Genomic DNA, 17,936 nt, shown 5'->3' with positions numbered 1-17,936 from the left:
CTGTCCTGTCCTCTCTTACCTTCTTCATTTCTTCCTACTTCCAGGCGGCGAGGATTAACCTTGTGTGGAGTAACCACCCTGTGTTGCACCATATTAGGTTATAAATAAGATGTACAGCTGGCGTGGGCAGGGTGCTTGCTCAAGCTCCTGTCTCGTCCCCTTGTTGGACTCCATGGTGGGTGGCTGGCATCATAACCGGACAAAAATTGAATTACATGGCCTCTTTTATTTCTAAAACTGATCGCCCTCCCAGTAAGAGAGGGCGCACCGATGTGACAAACAAGTTCTTTACGAAACATGTCAACAGCTTTCCCCACTTCCGTGTCGTGCACTCGGAACACCCAGAAAAAACTGCCCGTCAGATCTCGCCATTCCTAGTGACAAAGACGCTCACAGGTACCATAGGTCAGGGCTACAAAATGAAGAAACTACCAAATGGTGACCTCCTCCTAGAAGTGCTGTATAACCATCAGAGTGAAAAGCTAACAACCGTTACGTCGTTCGGGGACATCCCTGTCTCAATCAGCCCCCACAGGTCACTCAATACAGTTCGTGGAGTCATTTCAGATAATGATCTCAAATACGTGACTGAGGAGGAACTACTAGAAGGACTAAGAGACCAAAATGTAACCAATGTCTATCGAATCAAAATTAGGAGAGACAATAACGAGATTCAAACTAAACACATTGTGCTAACATTTGCACTGAGCACCCTTCCTGACTCAGTTGAAGTAGGCTACCAAAAACTCAAGCTCAGACTGTACATTCCCAACCCACGCCGCTGCTACAATTGCCAAAGATATGGCCACAGCTCCCAGAGCTGCCGAGGCCGCCTCACCTGCGCAAAATGTGCCTCCAACGAACATAGCACTGACAACTGTCACACCGAAGCAAACGTTTGCGTAAACTGTGAAGGCAATCATCCAGCCTACTCACGATCTTGCCCTACATGGAAAAAGGAAAAGGAGATTGTAACCTTGAAAGTCACGGAGAATATTACTTTCGGAGAGGCAAGAAAGCGGCTTTCGTTGGTGCAGAATCCAACTTACTCTGTGATGACGCAACAGGGCGCAGCGTCATCGCAGACCTCGGCATCTGCCCAGGTCACGTCTAGTGACCGTGGTGCAGGGCCATCCGCGCCCCCTGTGGAGGTAGCTAGTGCTACTCCACTATCCCCAAAACAGGTCACGCCGACCCCCAGGTCAGCAGGCCTAAAGGCCTTGCCCCAAGGGGTGAGGTCAAAAACAAGTGTATCCGTGCCTTCTGCACGAAGGTCCAGCATATCTGAAGATGTGATGGACACATCGCCCCCCTCGCCTCCGCAGCAGCGGCGGCAAAGCTCTCTCGAGCGTAAAAGAAGGGACAAAGTCCCAATAACGGGTCCAAAAAACCTAACAACATAGATTTTCAACCCTATCCCCAACTAACCCGCCACCATGGCATTTCTAGTTCACTGGAACTGTCGCGGGCTCTTGCACAACTACACTGATATAATTGACATTTTAATTCATTTTCTCCAGTTGCGTTGTGTCTCCAGGAGACCAATCTCGGACCATAGAACAAAAACTTTCTTAAAAAATATCAAGTCTTCCGTTGTGACCGACAGAATTCAAGCAGGCTCTCCGGAGGCACTGCTATTGTGGTCCAAGGTGGCGTTGCGACACGAGGAATCAACCTTAAAACCTCAATTGAAGCTGTTGCAGTCACCGTGGTGCATTTTAAAACAATAACAATATGTTCTTTATACATCGAACCTCATTTCACTATCACACTTAATGATTTACAAGCAATTTTAATGCAACTACCGGAGCCATATATTTTAGTAGGGGATTTTAATGCTCGCTCATCCTTTTGGGGAAGCGAAAAAACGGACGCCAGAGGTCGGATTTCAGAAGATTTTATTCTCAACAACAATGTTTGCCTCCTGAACACGGGCTAACACACTTACTGTTCTTCAAGCACTGGAAAAATGAGTTGCATTGATTTGTCCTTTTGTTCACCAAGTCTTTTCACTGATTTTAGATGGAATGTTATTGACAACCCTTATGGAAGCGATCACCTTCCCATCATTATCAGTCTAACATCGTCACCATTAATCACCTTTACTAAACCACGGCGTTGGAAACTGTATTTAGCCGACTGGGCACTCTTCCAAAAACATGCCGCTTTAGAAAAACTTATTTCGGACAGCCTCGATGTCAACGAGCAAAATGAAAAGTTCACGGAATGTATCATTGCCGCTGCTCATTTAGCCATCCCCCAGACTTCGGGAATAGTACGAAGGAATGGAAAGATATGGTATACAAAGGAATGTAGAGAGGCCAAAAAGAAGCAGAACAAAGCCTGGGGAATTTTTCGTCGATACCCTACACAGGAAAATCTAATTAAATATAAAAAGGCAAGGGCTAAGGCTCGAAATATTCGACGTGATGCTGAAAAAAGATCTTGGCAAGGTTATGTGTCTTCAATAAACAGTTCCGTCACAGCAAAGAAAATGTGGGAGCAAGTCCGCAAACTCGATGGCAAATTCTCTCCTTTTGCAGTTCCTTTCCTTACACCCCCTGATGCACAAACAAGTATACTCGAGCAGGCTGACCTATTGGGAGAACACTTCTCTCATGTTTCTAGTTCCCTACATTACACAGACTCCTTCTTAAAGTATAAAAACACAGCAGAAAAACAGAGACTTCCTACAAATGGTTATACCAACGAGCCCTACAATAACTTAATTACATTTCAGGAACTCCATAGAGTATTAACTAATGGCAAGAAAACTGCACCAGGCCCCGATGAGATACACTATGAAATGCTAGCCCATCTGTCCGAACCTGAAGTAGAAGCACTCCTGAAATTTTTTAACAAAATCTGGGTGTCAGGCAAAATGCCAGATGCTTGGAAGAAAGCTGTCATTGTACCATTCCTGAAGCCTGGAAAACTGCCAAACTCTCCTACTAGTTACAGGCCAATAGCCCTAACTAGCTGCCTTGCCAAATCATTCGAAAGCATAGTCAATACCAGGTTAATGTTCATTCTTGAAGCTCGTGAACTCCTTGACACTCACCAGTGCGGCTTCAGAAGAGCTTGTTCAACACTGGATCATCTAGTTCGGCTTGAAAACACAGTCGGAGAAGCCTTCATACATAAACAGCACTGTCTCGCAGTTTTCTTTGATATGGATAAAGCGTACGACACCACCTGGCGATTTGGGATACTTCGCGATCTGGCAGATCTTGGAATCCGCGGCAGAATGTTGAACTGCTTAAAAGATTTTTTGTCCGACCGCTCGTTCCAAGTACGCCTCGGTTCTACACTCTCGAGGAACTTTACAGAAGAGAACGGAGTACCGCAAGGATGCATATTAAGTACTACCCTATTCATTGTAAAAACGAATTCCATAGCCAAAGTAATCCCACAGTCTGTTATGTACTCACTTTATGTTGATGACCTCCAAATCGCATGCACATCATTCAGCCTATCGACGTTTGAACGACAGATACAACTAGCATTAAAGAAACTGAGTAATTGGCCAGATAAAAATGGATTTAGGTTCTCGCCTCAGAAAACAGTTGCCGTTCTTTTCTCTCTGAGGAGAGGCCTGCAGCTCAATCCCACCCTACACCTAAATGAAACCATACTCCCGATAAAGCAAGAACACAAATTTTTAGGACTAACGTTTGACAAGAAGCTCACATTCCTCCCACACATAAGCAGCCTGAAAGTCAAAGCCTCTCGAGCTCTCAACATCCTTAAAGTACTCTCGAGGAGACACTGGGGCTCTGATAGGACATGTCTTCTCCATATCTATCGCTCAGTGGTACGCTCCTGTTTAGATTACAGGTGCGTGGTCTATGGGTCAGCGAGACCGTCATACCTTAAACGGCTGGACCCAGTACATAACCTGGGTCTGCGTCTTTCAACTGGTGCATACAGGACATCGCTGGTGACAAGTCTGTATGTAGAAGCAAACGAACCGCCACTAAAATACAGGAGGACCATGCTTACACTTTCATATGTTCTGAAAATTCGCTCGTTACCGAAACATATTTGTTACTCCATACTTACAAACTGCCCCTCAAGAACACTGTACATCAATAAACCTCGATCCATCAGACCTCTCATACTCCGTTTTGAAGAGCAGTGCCGGGAACTCAACTTGCTGGATGCACTTCCTGATATTGCACGGAGACCTGACCCACTGCCACCTTGGTACAACTTCACTGCTGTGTGTGACTTCACATTAACTCAATTTCGCAAATCACAAACACCGCACGAACACATAATACAAGAGTTCTTGGCATTAAATCAGAAATACAGTGATCACAAGGCATTTTATACAGATGGTTCAAAGACAATATTTCATGTAGGCAGTGCAGTAATAGAAGACAAACAGGAAACAACAGTAAGGTTACCACAGTGTGCCTCAATGTTTACTGCCGAATGCTACGCCTTATCCCTAGCAATAGATAAAATAGTCAACAAAAACATCAAAAACAGTATCATCTATACAGACTCTCTGAGTGTACTCGCATCACTACATCAAAAAAATGCTATAGAACCTTTAGTAGGGGACATAGTCCATTATGTAGTGATAGCAAAAACACAAGGACATAATATCAAATTTTGCTGGGTGCCAAGCCACGTTGGAATCAGCGGTAATGTGAGGGCTGATGCATGTGCCGCGGCCGCCTCCAATGCTCAAGTACAGAAGGTGAAAATTCCACATAATGACGCCATAAAATTCATACAAAGAACACTGAGACAAAAATGGCAGGCTGCCTGGGATAACGAAGTTAATAACAAGCTACACCTAGTAAAGCCAGTTATAGAAGAATGGAAAACATGCAGCCATCAAGAACATTTTATTGAAGTAACCTTATGCCGCCTTCGTATCGGACACACCCACCTGACTCATAACTTCATCCTAGCAAAGAAAGACAAACCCATTTGCGAACACTGCGGAGAGTTGGTCACCATAAATCACATCCTAATATCCTGTATAAAACTCGATCAACTTAGAAAAAACCATTTCCGACAGTTCTATGACAACTACATTCCCTTACATCCTAGCTTACTCTTAGGAGAAAATTCACTGATTAAAACGTCTTCTCTCATTGATTTCTTAAAAGATGCCAACATCCTAAACCTACTCTAGTGTATTAAAATAATCGCTCGATTCCTTTCACCAAACAGATACGCAAACCCCGAGCTTGGCGCATGATGGCCTTAGCTGCCTATGTGCCACAAAACACAACACAACACAACACAACACATATAACAGATTGGTTCCCAGGAAGGGAAAGGCGCAGTATCTCTCACACTTGTTTCTGTGGATACCTGGACTGCGCCGTAAGGAAAGGATCCCTGGGAAGGTGGGACTGAAAGTGGAAAGAGAGCAAGAGGAGTCGCAGCGGAGGGCTACGGAAAAATTTCGGCCACCTGGAGATCTTTAACGTGCGTTGACAGCGCCTGCAACAGTCGACTCCTCTTTCTCTCTTTCCACTTTCAGTCTCACCTTCCTTCCTTTCCTTACGGCGCAGTCCAGGTATCCACAGAAACAAGTGTGAGAGATACTGCGCCTTTCCCTTTCTGGGAACCAATGTGTTGTAGGCTGTCCAGCCCATGTGGTGCAGTGGTAGGACGCCCGACTACTGTGCTAGAACACCCGGATTCGATCCCGACCACGGCGACTGCGTTTCGATGGAGGCGACACGAAGAGATGTCCGTGTGCTGTGCGATGCCAGCGCACGTTAAAGATCCAGAGTTGTCAAATTACTCCTCAGCCCTCCACTACAGCTCCCTTTTTTTTAAAGCGCAGCTCTTTGGCGTCCGTTCCTGGGTTTCACGTCGGCGTCGGCCTCGTTACCAGCTCCGCCCCCCTTTCATCCCCCCAACGCTAGCAGCGACCGACTGATACCGCTGGATGCCGCTGACGCCACTAGAGAGTCAAGATAACGTGACTGCACAGAACACCGTCGCCGCCATGCAGAAAGAGGAGGGGAGGGTCCCCCCCCCCCGCCCTGTTCCTGTGTGGCGGATAGGGTGCTCTTCAGTTGCCGACGCGCCGGTTATTTCACGTAGGCCCCGGCACGTTGACGAATACGTCACCACCTTCCCACGGCTAGACCTGGTTCTTGGCGCTGCGGATGCAAGGGTATCATATTGTTTGCGTCGGCATCGGCGGCGTTGTCCCTGAAACCAACTCCGCAGCTGGGGTTGACTCACTATCGGCGTCAGCAGCATCAGTCAGTCGCTGCTATCTCTTCCTTCCTCCCTTTACCGCGTTGCCTTCTGCCCCCATCGTTTACCGCTGGGTGTACACGCCGCCCCCATCCCCCCTCTTCCTGCTAGTCTCCGGTTGTCAAAGCGCCGGCTCGAACTTAATTCCTTTCTTCGCTCCTCCTCCAATGCAACCCCTGTGCGGTGGCAATCAGAGAGCCAGATCGGTGGCGGCGGATTTGCCTCAATCTATCGAAAAGGTGAAACAGCTTATTTGCTGCGCTCAAATTTCGCATTAGGAAGTAACGTAATCGTCGGTAAGTTTTTCTCTTTCCACTTACTTTCACTCCCACCTTTCTCTCTTCCCGTACGGTGTTGTTCAGGTGTCCCCAGAACAAAAAGGCTGTGGCTTAGCTTGGTTAAGCCTGGAATATTGCGAAAACAACGCCTTGGTTCAGCTGGTAGTTTGGACGTGGTTGCCCCGTAGGGCTTATGCATGGATTCACTCTGGACACAACATGGTTGTACTGTAATTTTGTTATATTTAATCCGATGAATACGCTTTGATGATCCGTGAAGAAATGGCTTTTGGTCTCTACATCGGTTGTGACATAGTCGTCGGAATGCCTAAGTTTCTTCGGCACAGCGCCGTCGCTTGGCCGCCGCGGATCGTTCCAGCTTCGCCTTGTGCACATCATGCAATATAGCGTACTGAGAGGAGCGCAGCTGCAGCCCCCCGTTTTATCCCGCTCTAGCGAGCGCTTTCTCTCCGCAGCGGCGCAGCCGGCCTGTGAAGCCTCTCCTCCGCCCTCGATGGCACTAGCTGAGCCCTCGTCTCTCGGTCTGTCGTGACGTCACGCGGTCACGTGGCAACGGCGTGACGTCACCGTTCCGGCTCTTGTGAAGCCTCACCCCCGCCATCGATGGCGCGAGCCGGGGCCCCAACTTTTGGTCTGTCGTGACGTCACACGGTCACGTGGCGCGCAGCTGTGTGAGAAGGCGCCAGGACCATCAATGGCAGAAAGTGCAAGCAGTATTGATTTCGCAATAAATAGTTGGCTGAAGGTTGTTTGTTTCTGAGGTTTAATGTCCCGAAGCGTTAGGCTATCAGAGATGCCATAGTGGAGGACTGTGGAAATTTCGACCACCCGGGGTTCTTTAACGTGCACTGACAGCGCACAGCACAATGGCGCCTTGCTGTTCACCTCCATCGAAAAGCAAGGCGCTCGTGTGCTGTGCGATGACAGTGCGCGTCTTAGCATGGTTAAGCCTGCAAGATTGCGAAAGCAATACCCTTGAATGCGCCTTGTTCTGCGGCTGCGCCCCGACTGCGAGGAGCCGAGCCACAGCCCCATGTATCCTCCTAGCATGACGTCACAAACAGCCAGCGCCATCGGCTGCGACACAGCGCCGTGTATGGACTCGCCGCCACTATCCGATGGCGCGCGCTGGCCCAGCCCCGTCTTTCGGACTGGCGTGACGTCACACGGTCACGTGAAAATGACGTGACTTCACCGCTGCGGCTCCTGCAAGGACTCACCGCCACTATCCGATGGCGTGAACTGGGGCCTCGTCTCTCGGTCTGGCATGACGTCACACGGTCACGCAACAAGTCGTGGATGCAGGCGCCACGACACGCCAAAGGCTCGAAGTGCTAGCAGTATTGCTTTCGCAATAAACGTGTGATAGATACTGCGCCTTTTCCTTCCTGTGAACAAATTATTATATTCTGTTGCAGGCCGTCATTGCACCCGCCACCGCTAAGGTGGTGGACGACGGCTGTTGCGACGCGTGTCTTTCCCTCAGTTCTTTTTCTTCCTTTTTTACTGTCTCTCTTTTGTTCGAATGAGACAGCGGAGGTGACTCAGCTATATAGCCAGTAGCAAGCCCGTCGATTTTCTTTTCTTTCTACCTAGCGTGCCCCGCCGGGGTGGTGCAGTGGTAAGACGCCCGACTACTGTGCCGGAGTTCCCGGGATCGAATCCCGGTCTCGGCGGCTGCGTTTCGATGGAGGCGAAACGAAGTGGCGTCCGTGTGCTGTGCGATGTCAGCGCACGTTAAAGATCCCCAGGTGGTCGAAATTACTCCGTAGCCCTCCACTACGGCCCCCCCTTTCTGTCTATCCACTTTCACTCCCACCTTCATCCCTTCCCTTACGGCGCGGTTCAGGTGTCCACAGAGCAAGTGAGACAGATACTGCGCCTTTCCCTTCCTATGAACCAACCAACCAACCAACCTAGCGCCACAACAGGTCGCTTAGCTACAAAGCCAGTAGCTGCCCCGCCGGGGTGGTGCGGTAGCAAGACGCCCGACTACTGTGCAGGAGTACCCGGGTTTGAACCCGACCTCGGCGGCTACGTTTCGATGGAGGCGATACGAAGAGGCGTCCTTGTGCTGTGTGATGTCAACGCACGTTGAAGATCCCCAGCTGGTCGAAATTACTCCGTAGCTCTCTACTACGGCTCCTCCTTCTCTCTTTCCACTTTCACTCCTACCTTCATCCCTCACCTTACGGTGCAGTTGAGGGTTCCACGAAAACAAGTTAGAGAGTTACAGCGCCTTTCCCTTCCTATAAATCAGTCAATCAAAGCCAGTAGCAGGCCTGTGCATTTTTTTTTCAATCATCCTACAGTCACAACAACCGCAACAACGACACCCTTTTCTCCCTTTCCGCTTCCATTCCCACCTTCCTCTCTCCCCTTAAGTTGCGATCAGGTGTCCACAGTAGCAGATACTGCGCCTTACCTTTCTTAAAAACCAACGTAAACATAGAAGAAAAATATGAAAACATGATCTTGAATTGGTTAGGTGTAGACGACCATAATTCTCTAGCATCCACTGAAATGTATAAGGCTCCTTTCTTTCCCCAAAACGTAATTTAAATAAGTACTGAAAAACATAGCGGATTGAATAAAAATTGTTAAATACGCTGTCGTTCTAATACACAGCTTTCGTTCTATAGCTAGCTTCAAGCCATGCATATACATTTTTCTTTCACGGAGGTTTCAACGTCATACAGTGAGCAACCTCTCTGCTTTAATTCACGATAATAGCAATGCACACAGTTCAGTGTGAAATTCGAAACGAGAAAATAACAGCAATGCACACAGTTCCATGTGAAATTCGAAACGAGAAAACAAAATGTCTTATAGAACACAAGGTGAATGAAAGAATTCAAGACTGGGAACTTAGTTGCATCACTATGTATGTTTTTTATTATGACTGCACAGTTTATGGCTGCTTTATACTGAAGAATGTTCAGTGTCTAAGCATTTAGTACAAGAATTTATTTCAAGCGATTACGTCGTACCCTGGGCGGTCTCTGATGTTTGAATGGACAAGCATGTCACAATCGATATGCGGAAACACCACATCGCGAGCAGTCGCCGCATTGAAAGAATCTATCAATTCCGACTTATCCGTTATTTATGTACCTGACATGCTTGCCACAAGCATTAAAAAATTAAGTTTCGTTGTATTTGGGTTGTGGGGTTGTTACAAAGCGACTCACAGTATAAGAGACGCCGTAGTGAGGGCTCAAGAAATGTCCACCACCTGGGGTCTTTTACGGGCTCTGATATCACACAGTACACGGCCGGGATTCGATCCCGCGTCCTTGGGAACAGTAGTCAAGCGCCCTTAGCACTTCGCCACCCCGTCGGGGTATTAGTTGCCTGCTCCAGGCTGATGCTGAGACTGCTGTGACCAAGTGGAAAGCATGGGCAGCTGGTAGGCTGCTAAATAATGTCAGACGAGACACCTTGCTAGGTGGGACATCGCACCCGATGATCAATGTGCTAATAGTGGTGCCACCGACACTGTCAGCCATGCGCTTTTTGAATGTGTTGGAGCACGCACCTTCCGGCGGCTTGTGCACCGTATGTTTCAAGTTTGAGCACACTGCGACGGAAAGTGCTGGCGCGAATGATTTACCCGTTTAGTTATTGCAGCCGCAATGTTCGTGCTGTGGCGTTGTCGTTACTTCTTTGAGCCTTGACGAACTCCGGCCCATGAAATGTTCCCGTCGCTCCAGAGTCTGCCAGGTCGTCTAGAAATACTTGTCTTTCGAAATCGTAGCATATGGAGAGAGGCACAGTTTCTTCCGCGCTGGCATACTCGTTTCTTTGGTATCTCTGACAATAATCTGGATTTGGTGGCTCTGCCGCACTAACTTAATCTTTCGCCAGCGGTCTATCACCCCTATTTTTGAAACTAAACCCATTACTTTGACTTTTGTATTTGTTCAACGTTCAAAGTTTATTCAGAAATAAATAAATCATTTGATTATGCAGAAGGTTACAGAAAGAGGTCCCAAAGTTTGATACTGTACTGGGACCTCTATGTACCAACGAAAAAATGAACACTTATCAACATGAAGCAGCATTGCATGATTTAAAATTTGTTAGTGAAATTTAAAAAGCAATACAGCATTATAAAGAGCAAGCAACAAATGTACTAAAACGTGATTAAAGGAAGCGAAGCGGATAAATATGAGGGGAAAAGAAATGGCATAAGGAACAAATAATAAATGAGCGGAGCTCATAAAGCCCGTAATGACTGCCAGCTACAAGTACAAGCGCCGGTAGCAGGCTAGCCCCCACCGCAACAGCGGGGACCTACCATTTCCAGCCCCTCAGGGTCAGGAAAAAGAAAACGAGGGAAAGAAAAATACGGGCATCACATTGGCCGTCGTCCCCCACAAAGTGGCTGTGGATGCAATGGCTGCCGAAAACAGGTACAAGCACCGATGGCAGGCTTGCCACCGCATAATGGCGGAGACCAACCATTCCATGCTCCATAGTGGCAGAAGCAACCAACCTCCTCCAATCCCCGCCCCCTACACCGCGGTTGTACCACAACAGGCACCCAAACAGCCAGACTAATCAAGCGAATAGCCAACAAGAGGGGCATGAAACAACGCGACACCTGTCGACTCATTCAGGTTTTTGTCATCGCCGGGCTAGTCTACACACTACCCTATTTGCACCTTTGCCAAGACGAAAAGCAAAAGGTTTAGTGTCTTATTCGGCAAGCTTACAAGTCAGCACTAGGACTATTGAGAACACCTCAACCGATAGGCTTCTAGCTCTTGGAATGCACAAAATACTTGAGGAACTCGAGGAAGTGCATTTAATATTGCAGTACTCCAGACTGGCGCGCACCAAAGCCTGGAGGCTTGTCTTGCTGAGGTTAGGCATCAATGCCGAACCCATGGCGGACGATCCCAGACAAATACCCACAGCAATCAGGAAGCAGCTTGTTATCAAGCAGCTCCTTCAGAATATGCACCCCATTCACCACGAAAGCAGGCTTCTAGCACGCGCACGTGCACCTCACACCAAATACATAGGAAACCAGTCGTTTGCTTACATAGATGCGGCTGAATATAAAGAGACGGACCAAGGTTTCGCGATTTGTGCGGTGTCTGGGACCCGTGAGACCACGCCTTCCAAAACCTTAGCTTAAGCTACTATGCGCACCAGAACCTCCGAGGCTGCAGAGGAAGAAGCCATCGCGCTAGCCGTCACTTCTACCGATGCAGATGTTATAGTCAGTGACTTAAAAACAGCCGTACGGAATTTCGGGATGGGCCGTCAGTCGGCTGCCACCAGGAATATCCTTAAAAGCTACCGTCCAGTCCCTGGTAGGACGATAGAACTGGTATGGGTTCCGGCTGACTCGGGCAATCCCGGGAACGAGAAAGCTCACGAGTATGCCCGAGGTTTCGTCAGCCGGGCGGTGAGTGCCTCGTTCCCGCGGACGCGTGGGAGTGCTTGCTCTCGTTCCATGATATAACTCGCCGTTTTAGCCTAGGAAGGTGCATCTTTCCTCCCCCCTTCATAATACATTAGGCAAGGCTTAGGAGATACTCTGGCGTCAGCTACAAACCCGGTCCTATATATATTCAAAGAGCAGGTTGACCCTAATTGCAAATATTGTTGCATCGACGCCACTTTAGACCACATTACTTAGGGGTGCGCAGCCTGTCCGCTACCGGTGAAAGCAAGTGAAAAAACAAATCAGCAAAAAAAATCACGCCACAGAAGTCGAACAGATGTATCTGTGGCATCAGTTCAGAAGTGAGTGGTGTCAATCCAGTGCGCCACATAAGCGACGGCAAGTGCGGCCTTTAAAAGCCTTATTATTCGTTCAGACAATATATCCACAATGTGTCGCCAGGTGGCGTTCAGAGGAATCGCGCCAGAACGTCGTCTGCTCGAGTGCTCCTACGGGATATGGTTTGGTAATAAGCGCCCTGCATTCCAGGCTCGGGTCACTGAGTGGGCCGAAGAGATCGCCGACAGGACGCAATTGGCGGCCATCTGGCGCGGCCAGCAATCAAACTGAACCTCTTAAAGCCGATGAAATAAATGTTTTCCCATTCATCCATCACCCTTCATTTATTCGATGAGGTGGACTCCTTGTGCATGCCCAGTTGGGTGCCATACATGCGCACAGCTAGCGAAGTGGCGGCGCACGTAGTGACGCCATCGGCTGCTCGCACACGTGCAAATCCGCACCTAATGGAGGTAGGCGAAACGGCGAAACTGTGGTCAATGCAGCTCTCGCTACAAAATGGAGCCAGCGAGAAGCGGTTGGTCGGTTGTATGAAGAAGACAAACGCTACAGCTAGCAATTTATGCGAGCACTGACGGAGGCAACTGAAACACTTGGCGGATAGTGTAAGGTTTTCTAAATATCTAAGTCATTCCTTTATTTCGGAGTGAATTTTCGTTAGTTGCGTGCGGCTAATATTTATATTAGACGTCTTGATATCAATTGCAGTCGCAGTTTGTAATGTTGCCTTAGGGGTCTCGAGATGGCGCCTACCGTATACACGGCTCATCATGATCGTCAGCCGGATTATACCCACTGCAGGGAGAAGTCCTCCTCCATATTCGTCCAATAATCCCGCGCTGTGCAAGCCGCATCCACTAGACCCTTACGAATTTCTTAATTTCATTCAACCATCTAATTTCCTGCCGCCCCATCTACGCTTACCTTTCCTTGGAATCCATTTGGTCACTTTTAGAGATCATCGGTTATCCTTTCTTCGAACTACATGTTCTGCTCGTGACTATTTTTCTTCTTAATTTGGACTACAATAACAATAACTGGAGTTATATCTCTGGCCTACTCTACACACTTTCTATCACTTAAACTTACACCTACCATTTTCCGTTCACGGTCCTCTGCGTTGTCCTCAACTTACGTCGAACCATTTTCGTTAACCTACATGTTTCAGTCGCATAGGTTAGTACCGGCAGGATGCAACTGTTATACGCTTTCCTCTTGAGTGATATACGGTCAAGTTCATATATTTATTCGTTTACAGGTTTTGCTGTACAGTGTTCTGCACTTTATCGGAGCCACTTAGAAAATTCTCCCGCTGTAACCTGAGGCTCATTTGCGGTGAAACCGCGCACAAAGCTTGACGTTGTTGCTCGCTGTGTTGTGTAACAACTTTTTTTATGGTTCTTACCTGATTTGTCCGCGGATAATAAAAAAACGAGAAACATCTGCAAAAAGATTGAGGAGCAAATGATGGAAACGCAGTTTCTGGCAAAAGACATTTGGCGCCATCTCTAATAGCTGGAGGAAGGCGCCGCGTTTCTTAAGCGCCCAGGCAATTTACAACGTTTCTGTAAAATGCAAGATGGCGCCACCGCTCCCCTTCGTTGGAAAGTTGGAGTTTGTGTCTTTCTCCTGTAATCTCCTCACAGACGGTTCGGGTTTCTCCTTATGAGAGGACAAATCAGGTAAGCAGCAATGTAAGACTTTCTACACAATAAAACAGTCATCAATGCACAAGCTTTCTGCGTGGCTTCGCAGCAAACGTGCCAAACGCGTCTGATAAAGTTGCAGAACACTGTACAAACAGCCGCACTGCACGTCGAAAAAAACAACTGCTGTCTTGAGTCACCGGGACTGCTTGAAACTTTCATTGATAAGGTTTAGTGGCATTTCATATAGATTGCGGCCAGTTTTGCAGAGCCGTTCGACCTATTGTTTCTACTTAATATACGAATAAAATCCTAATGTTCGGTATTCATATCATTCGCTGGACACTAAAAGATCTCATATGCTGATACTGAATGCATGTTCTGGGCAGTCACAGGCCCAGCACACTGAAACGGCTGTTCAGGTGAAAAATGCAGAATGAAATGTGCGCCTCACAATTTTCATGCACGACACAGCTATTGCGTGATCAAGCTGAATGTATTCACCTAATGTCGGTGGGGACGACTCAGCAGCCACAATGTTTTCCAGTGCCTGCAAAGGCGTGCCTGCATGAACAAGAGTACTATGTTGGCATTTCAATGAATGAAGAGATAGTTCCAAGCCTGCAGAATTAGTACTATACAAAGGAAATCCTAAATGCCAGTATTTTCGTCGCTCATTGGACACTAAATGGTCTCATATGTTGATACTACAGGGTCTTGAATATTTGGGGGCTGGGATTTAAAAAATTCCTATGCAAAATCTACTGCCCCATTCGAGCTGAAATAACGTTCACAAAGTAGCAAAATATCGTCTACGTTATCTGATAAGTGATTCAACATCGATGCTTGCATAGATTTTCCGAAATCGAGAAAAAACTGCTCTCGGCCGCGTGCACAATTTTCGCAGAAGAGAGTCGAAAAGCTATTTTGACAGGATGCGTCATCTGTCGTGTAGCGAGGCAAGCGCGCTAACGGCCGGGATGGAGCTTGTCTCACTGCTCGACAGATGCCGCATCATTTCAAAATAGCTTTTCGACTCTCTTCTGCGAAAATTGTGCACGCCGCCGAGAGCAGTTTTTCCTCGATTTCGGAAAATCTAGGCAAGTATCAAAGTTGAATCACTGATCAGATAACGTAGACGATATTTTGCTACTTTGTGAACGTTATTTCAGCTGGAATGGGGTAGTAGATTTTGCATAGGAATTTTTTAAATCCCAGCTCCCAGATATTCAAGACCCTGTAAATGCATGTTCTGAGCAGTCACAGGCGCAGCACACTGGTACGGCTGTTCAGGTGAAAAATGCAAAATGAAAAATGTGCGCCTCACATTTTTCATATACGACACAGCTATTGTGTGATCAAGTTTAATGTATTCACCTAACGTCGATGGGGACTGCTCAACAGCCATACTGTGGAGCAGACACCGTGCAGACATCGTGCAGACACCGTCCCGAAGACAGCTAAGAGCGTATGAAACGGCCAGATAAGCATCGTAATCCCGACGTGGCTACCTTCAGACAGTGAATCCATCACGACGTTCTAAGACAACGCTTTATGTTCGGCGACTTTAAAGGCAGTAAGAGACAATGCCTAACTACAAGCGAATCCCAAGCGTAACCAAGCAAGTTGCTTTGGCAACCCTATTTGGTTACCTAGAGTTATTCACCAGCAAATATTATATCAGGATGATTGGCAAGTGGAATCCCTTGAAATCTTGCGAAGTTCTCGCGGACGCTCGCTGCGCTGCTACCGCATGGACACTCTTTTGAGTCATGAGTCAATAAAGGCTTTAACTTTAAAATGAGAAGCGGTAAAAGTACGTAGCCGCTCCTGCCTCATTCCCTCGTTCGTCTTCGAGTCTACGTCATCAAAGATGAAGCGCGAAGAAATTTCCCAACATGAATTCGAAAATGATCCACGGTGGTCCCACGCCTTCAGGCCCCGCAATAAACCCTACCCCATTATGAAGCAGTCGTCGTCAAAAGACGCATCAGCAGAGTCCAGCTCCCGGGCAGGCTCTGGAAAGCCAGCCCAATCGCTGCATGCATATCTGCTCCACCCAAAATCAAGATGCACGCTTCACTTCCTCGTCAACCAACTCCAGATTTCCAATTCCGCCCGTGTGGTCGCCTCAACCTGCGTCTCATGAACAGCGGTGCTCTTCTCCTAATTCTCTGCACTGGCACAGAGATTGACTATGCACAAGCTTGGGCCCAGGACAAGCTTTGACTGAACCCTTACTACAACTCATTCGCCATGAGTATGCCTTCAGAAGTCCGAATGAAGCATTGTGTTCACCAATTCAAAGACAGCGGTACGAAACTTTGCGAAAGGCCGTATCGTCGAACCCGCCTTCCGGCTTTTTAGACTGTTTCCTGTCCCTACCCGAGCTATTCAGCGTCTATGGGTTCCGGCCCACGCCGGCCACGCAGGTAACGAGGAGACGCCGACATCTTAGGAGACGCTCCAGATCGTATGGTGGCTTACCACGAGACCACTATGCACTACCTTGAACAACGTCTTGCCTATCCCGCTCCACACAAGTCTCTCACTAAATTGCAACAAGTGACATAGCACCAGCTACACTCCCGCTCCTTCCTCTCCCCTGCTTGCTTAGCACTTGATCACCCAGGACTGTTCACGCCGGAATGCAACCTCTGTGGTGCTCCCAAAGCGGATTTTGCTCACATTCTTTATCTTTGCTCTGAGAATCTCCCATCTGCCGAGTGGCAACTCACAGACCTCGAGCGATGGGAGGCTGCGGTGTCCAGCTCTGACCCGGCTGCCCAATGGCAGCGGGTGGATTCGGCTGGAAGTCACCGGGAAGCACCACCTGCCGGCCGCGACCCGCTTCCAAGAGCAATGTCATCCCTAGGATGTTACAACTAAGGCTTACTTTAATATAGTTTGTCACCCCCACCACACCCGACGCGCGCTCCCATAATGGGTTACATTGGCTTGTCATGGCGAGTAGCTTGTGCAACTGTGAGGCCAGAATCCATGCGTTTCAATTATCCGTAAACTGTGAGATTTAAAACGGTCGTACATATTGCTAAAAATGTATAGAGCGTAGTTCTTTTTTACTTGTTCCAATGTTTCGCGGCGTCGCCGTCGGGTTTTTTTCTTGCAACCAGCTCCTTAAATAAAAATAAACAAATAAATCATTTTCCTTCCTCCACTTCAAGTGGCTCCGCGTCCTCAATGCTGAGCTGCGCAGATGTCTGAGGACATTGAGGTCCTGGTGGCAGTTCCTGGCCCTACGGGGTTGGGACGGTGGGCCAAAGTCGCTCGCGGCGGGGGCTAGCCAGCCACCGAACTTTTATCTGTTGTAGGCCGTCATTGCACCCGCCACCGCTTAGGTGCTGGTGGACGACGGGCGTTGCAGCGCGCATCTTTCTCTCCCTCTTCTTTTTTCTTCTTCTCTATTTTCTCTTCTGTCCGCACGAGTCAGCGGAGGTGGCTCAGCTACAGAGCCAGTAGAAGGCCCGTGCATTTTCATTTCGTTCTTCCTACAGCCACAACAACAACAGCTGAGCCGCGCGACGCCACCTTCTGATTGATTTTATTTGTAGGAAGGGAAAGGCGCGGTAACTGTCTCACTTGTTTTCTGTGGACTGATTGATTTATTTATAGGAAGGGAAAGGCGCGGTAACTGTCTCACTTGTTTTCTGTGGACACCGCAACCGCGCCGTAAGGGAAGGGAGGAAGGTGGGAGTGAAAGTGGAAAGAGAGAAAGAGGAGCCGTAGTGGAGGGCTACGGAGTAATTTCGACCACCTGGGGATCTTTAACGTGCGCTGACATCGCACAGCACACGGACGCCACTTCGTTTCGCCTCCATCGAAACGCAGCCGCCGAGGTCGGGTTCGAACCCGGGTACTCCGGCACAGTAGTCGGGCGTCTTACCACTGCACCACCTCGGCGGGGCTTTTCTGTGGACGCCGCAACCGCGCCGTAAGGGAAGGGAGGAAGAAGGGAGTGAAAGTGGAAACAAAGAA

General features: G+C 48.3%; 1 protein-coding gene across 1 annotated transcript; it reads left to right on the top strand.

Moving 5' to 3' along the window:
- The first annotated feature begins 215 nt into the window (after window positions 1–215).
- LOC146189341 (uncharacterized) lies at window positions 216–16,829 on the top strand. Its single transcript, XM_084605242.1, has 2 exons — window positions 216–1,232; window positions 16,650–16,829. Exons 1-2 carry the CDS (start codon window positions 216–218, stop codon window positions 16,827–16,829), a joined length of 1,197 nt encoding a protein of 398 aa, XP_084461368.1.
- The last annotated feature ends 1,107 nt before the right edge of the window (window positions 16,830–17,936 follow it).

Source organism: Amblyomma maculatum, chromosome 5, assembly GCF_055883805.1.
Source record: "Amblyomma maculatum isolate TAMU_Amacu chromosome 5, ASM5588380v1, whole genome shotgun sequence".
NCBI lineage: Eukaryota > Metazoa > Arthropoda > Arachnida > Ixodida > Ixodidae > Amblyomma > Amblyomma maculatum.
Note: the sequence above shows the minus strand (reverse complement) of the source record. Positions and strands in the feature narration are given on the sequence as shown.

Coding starts and splice junctions, on each gene's coding strand:
- LOC146189341 (XM_084605242.1), top strand. CDS start 216: ATGGCCTCTTTTATTTCTAAAACTGATCGCCCTCCCAGTAAGAGAGGG. Junction 1,233..16,649: donor TAAAGGCCTTGCCCCAAGGG/GTGAGGTCAAAA, acceptor CTTTGCTCTGAG/AATCTCCCATCTGCCGAGTG.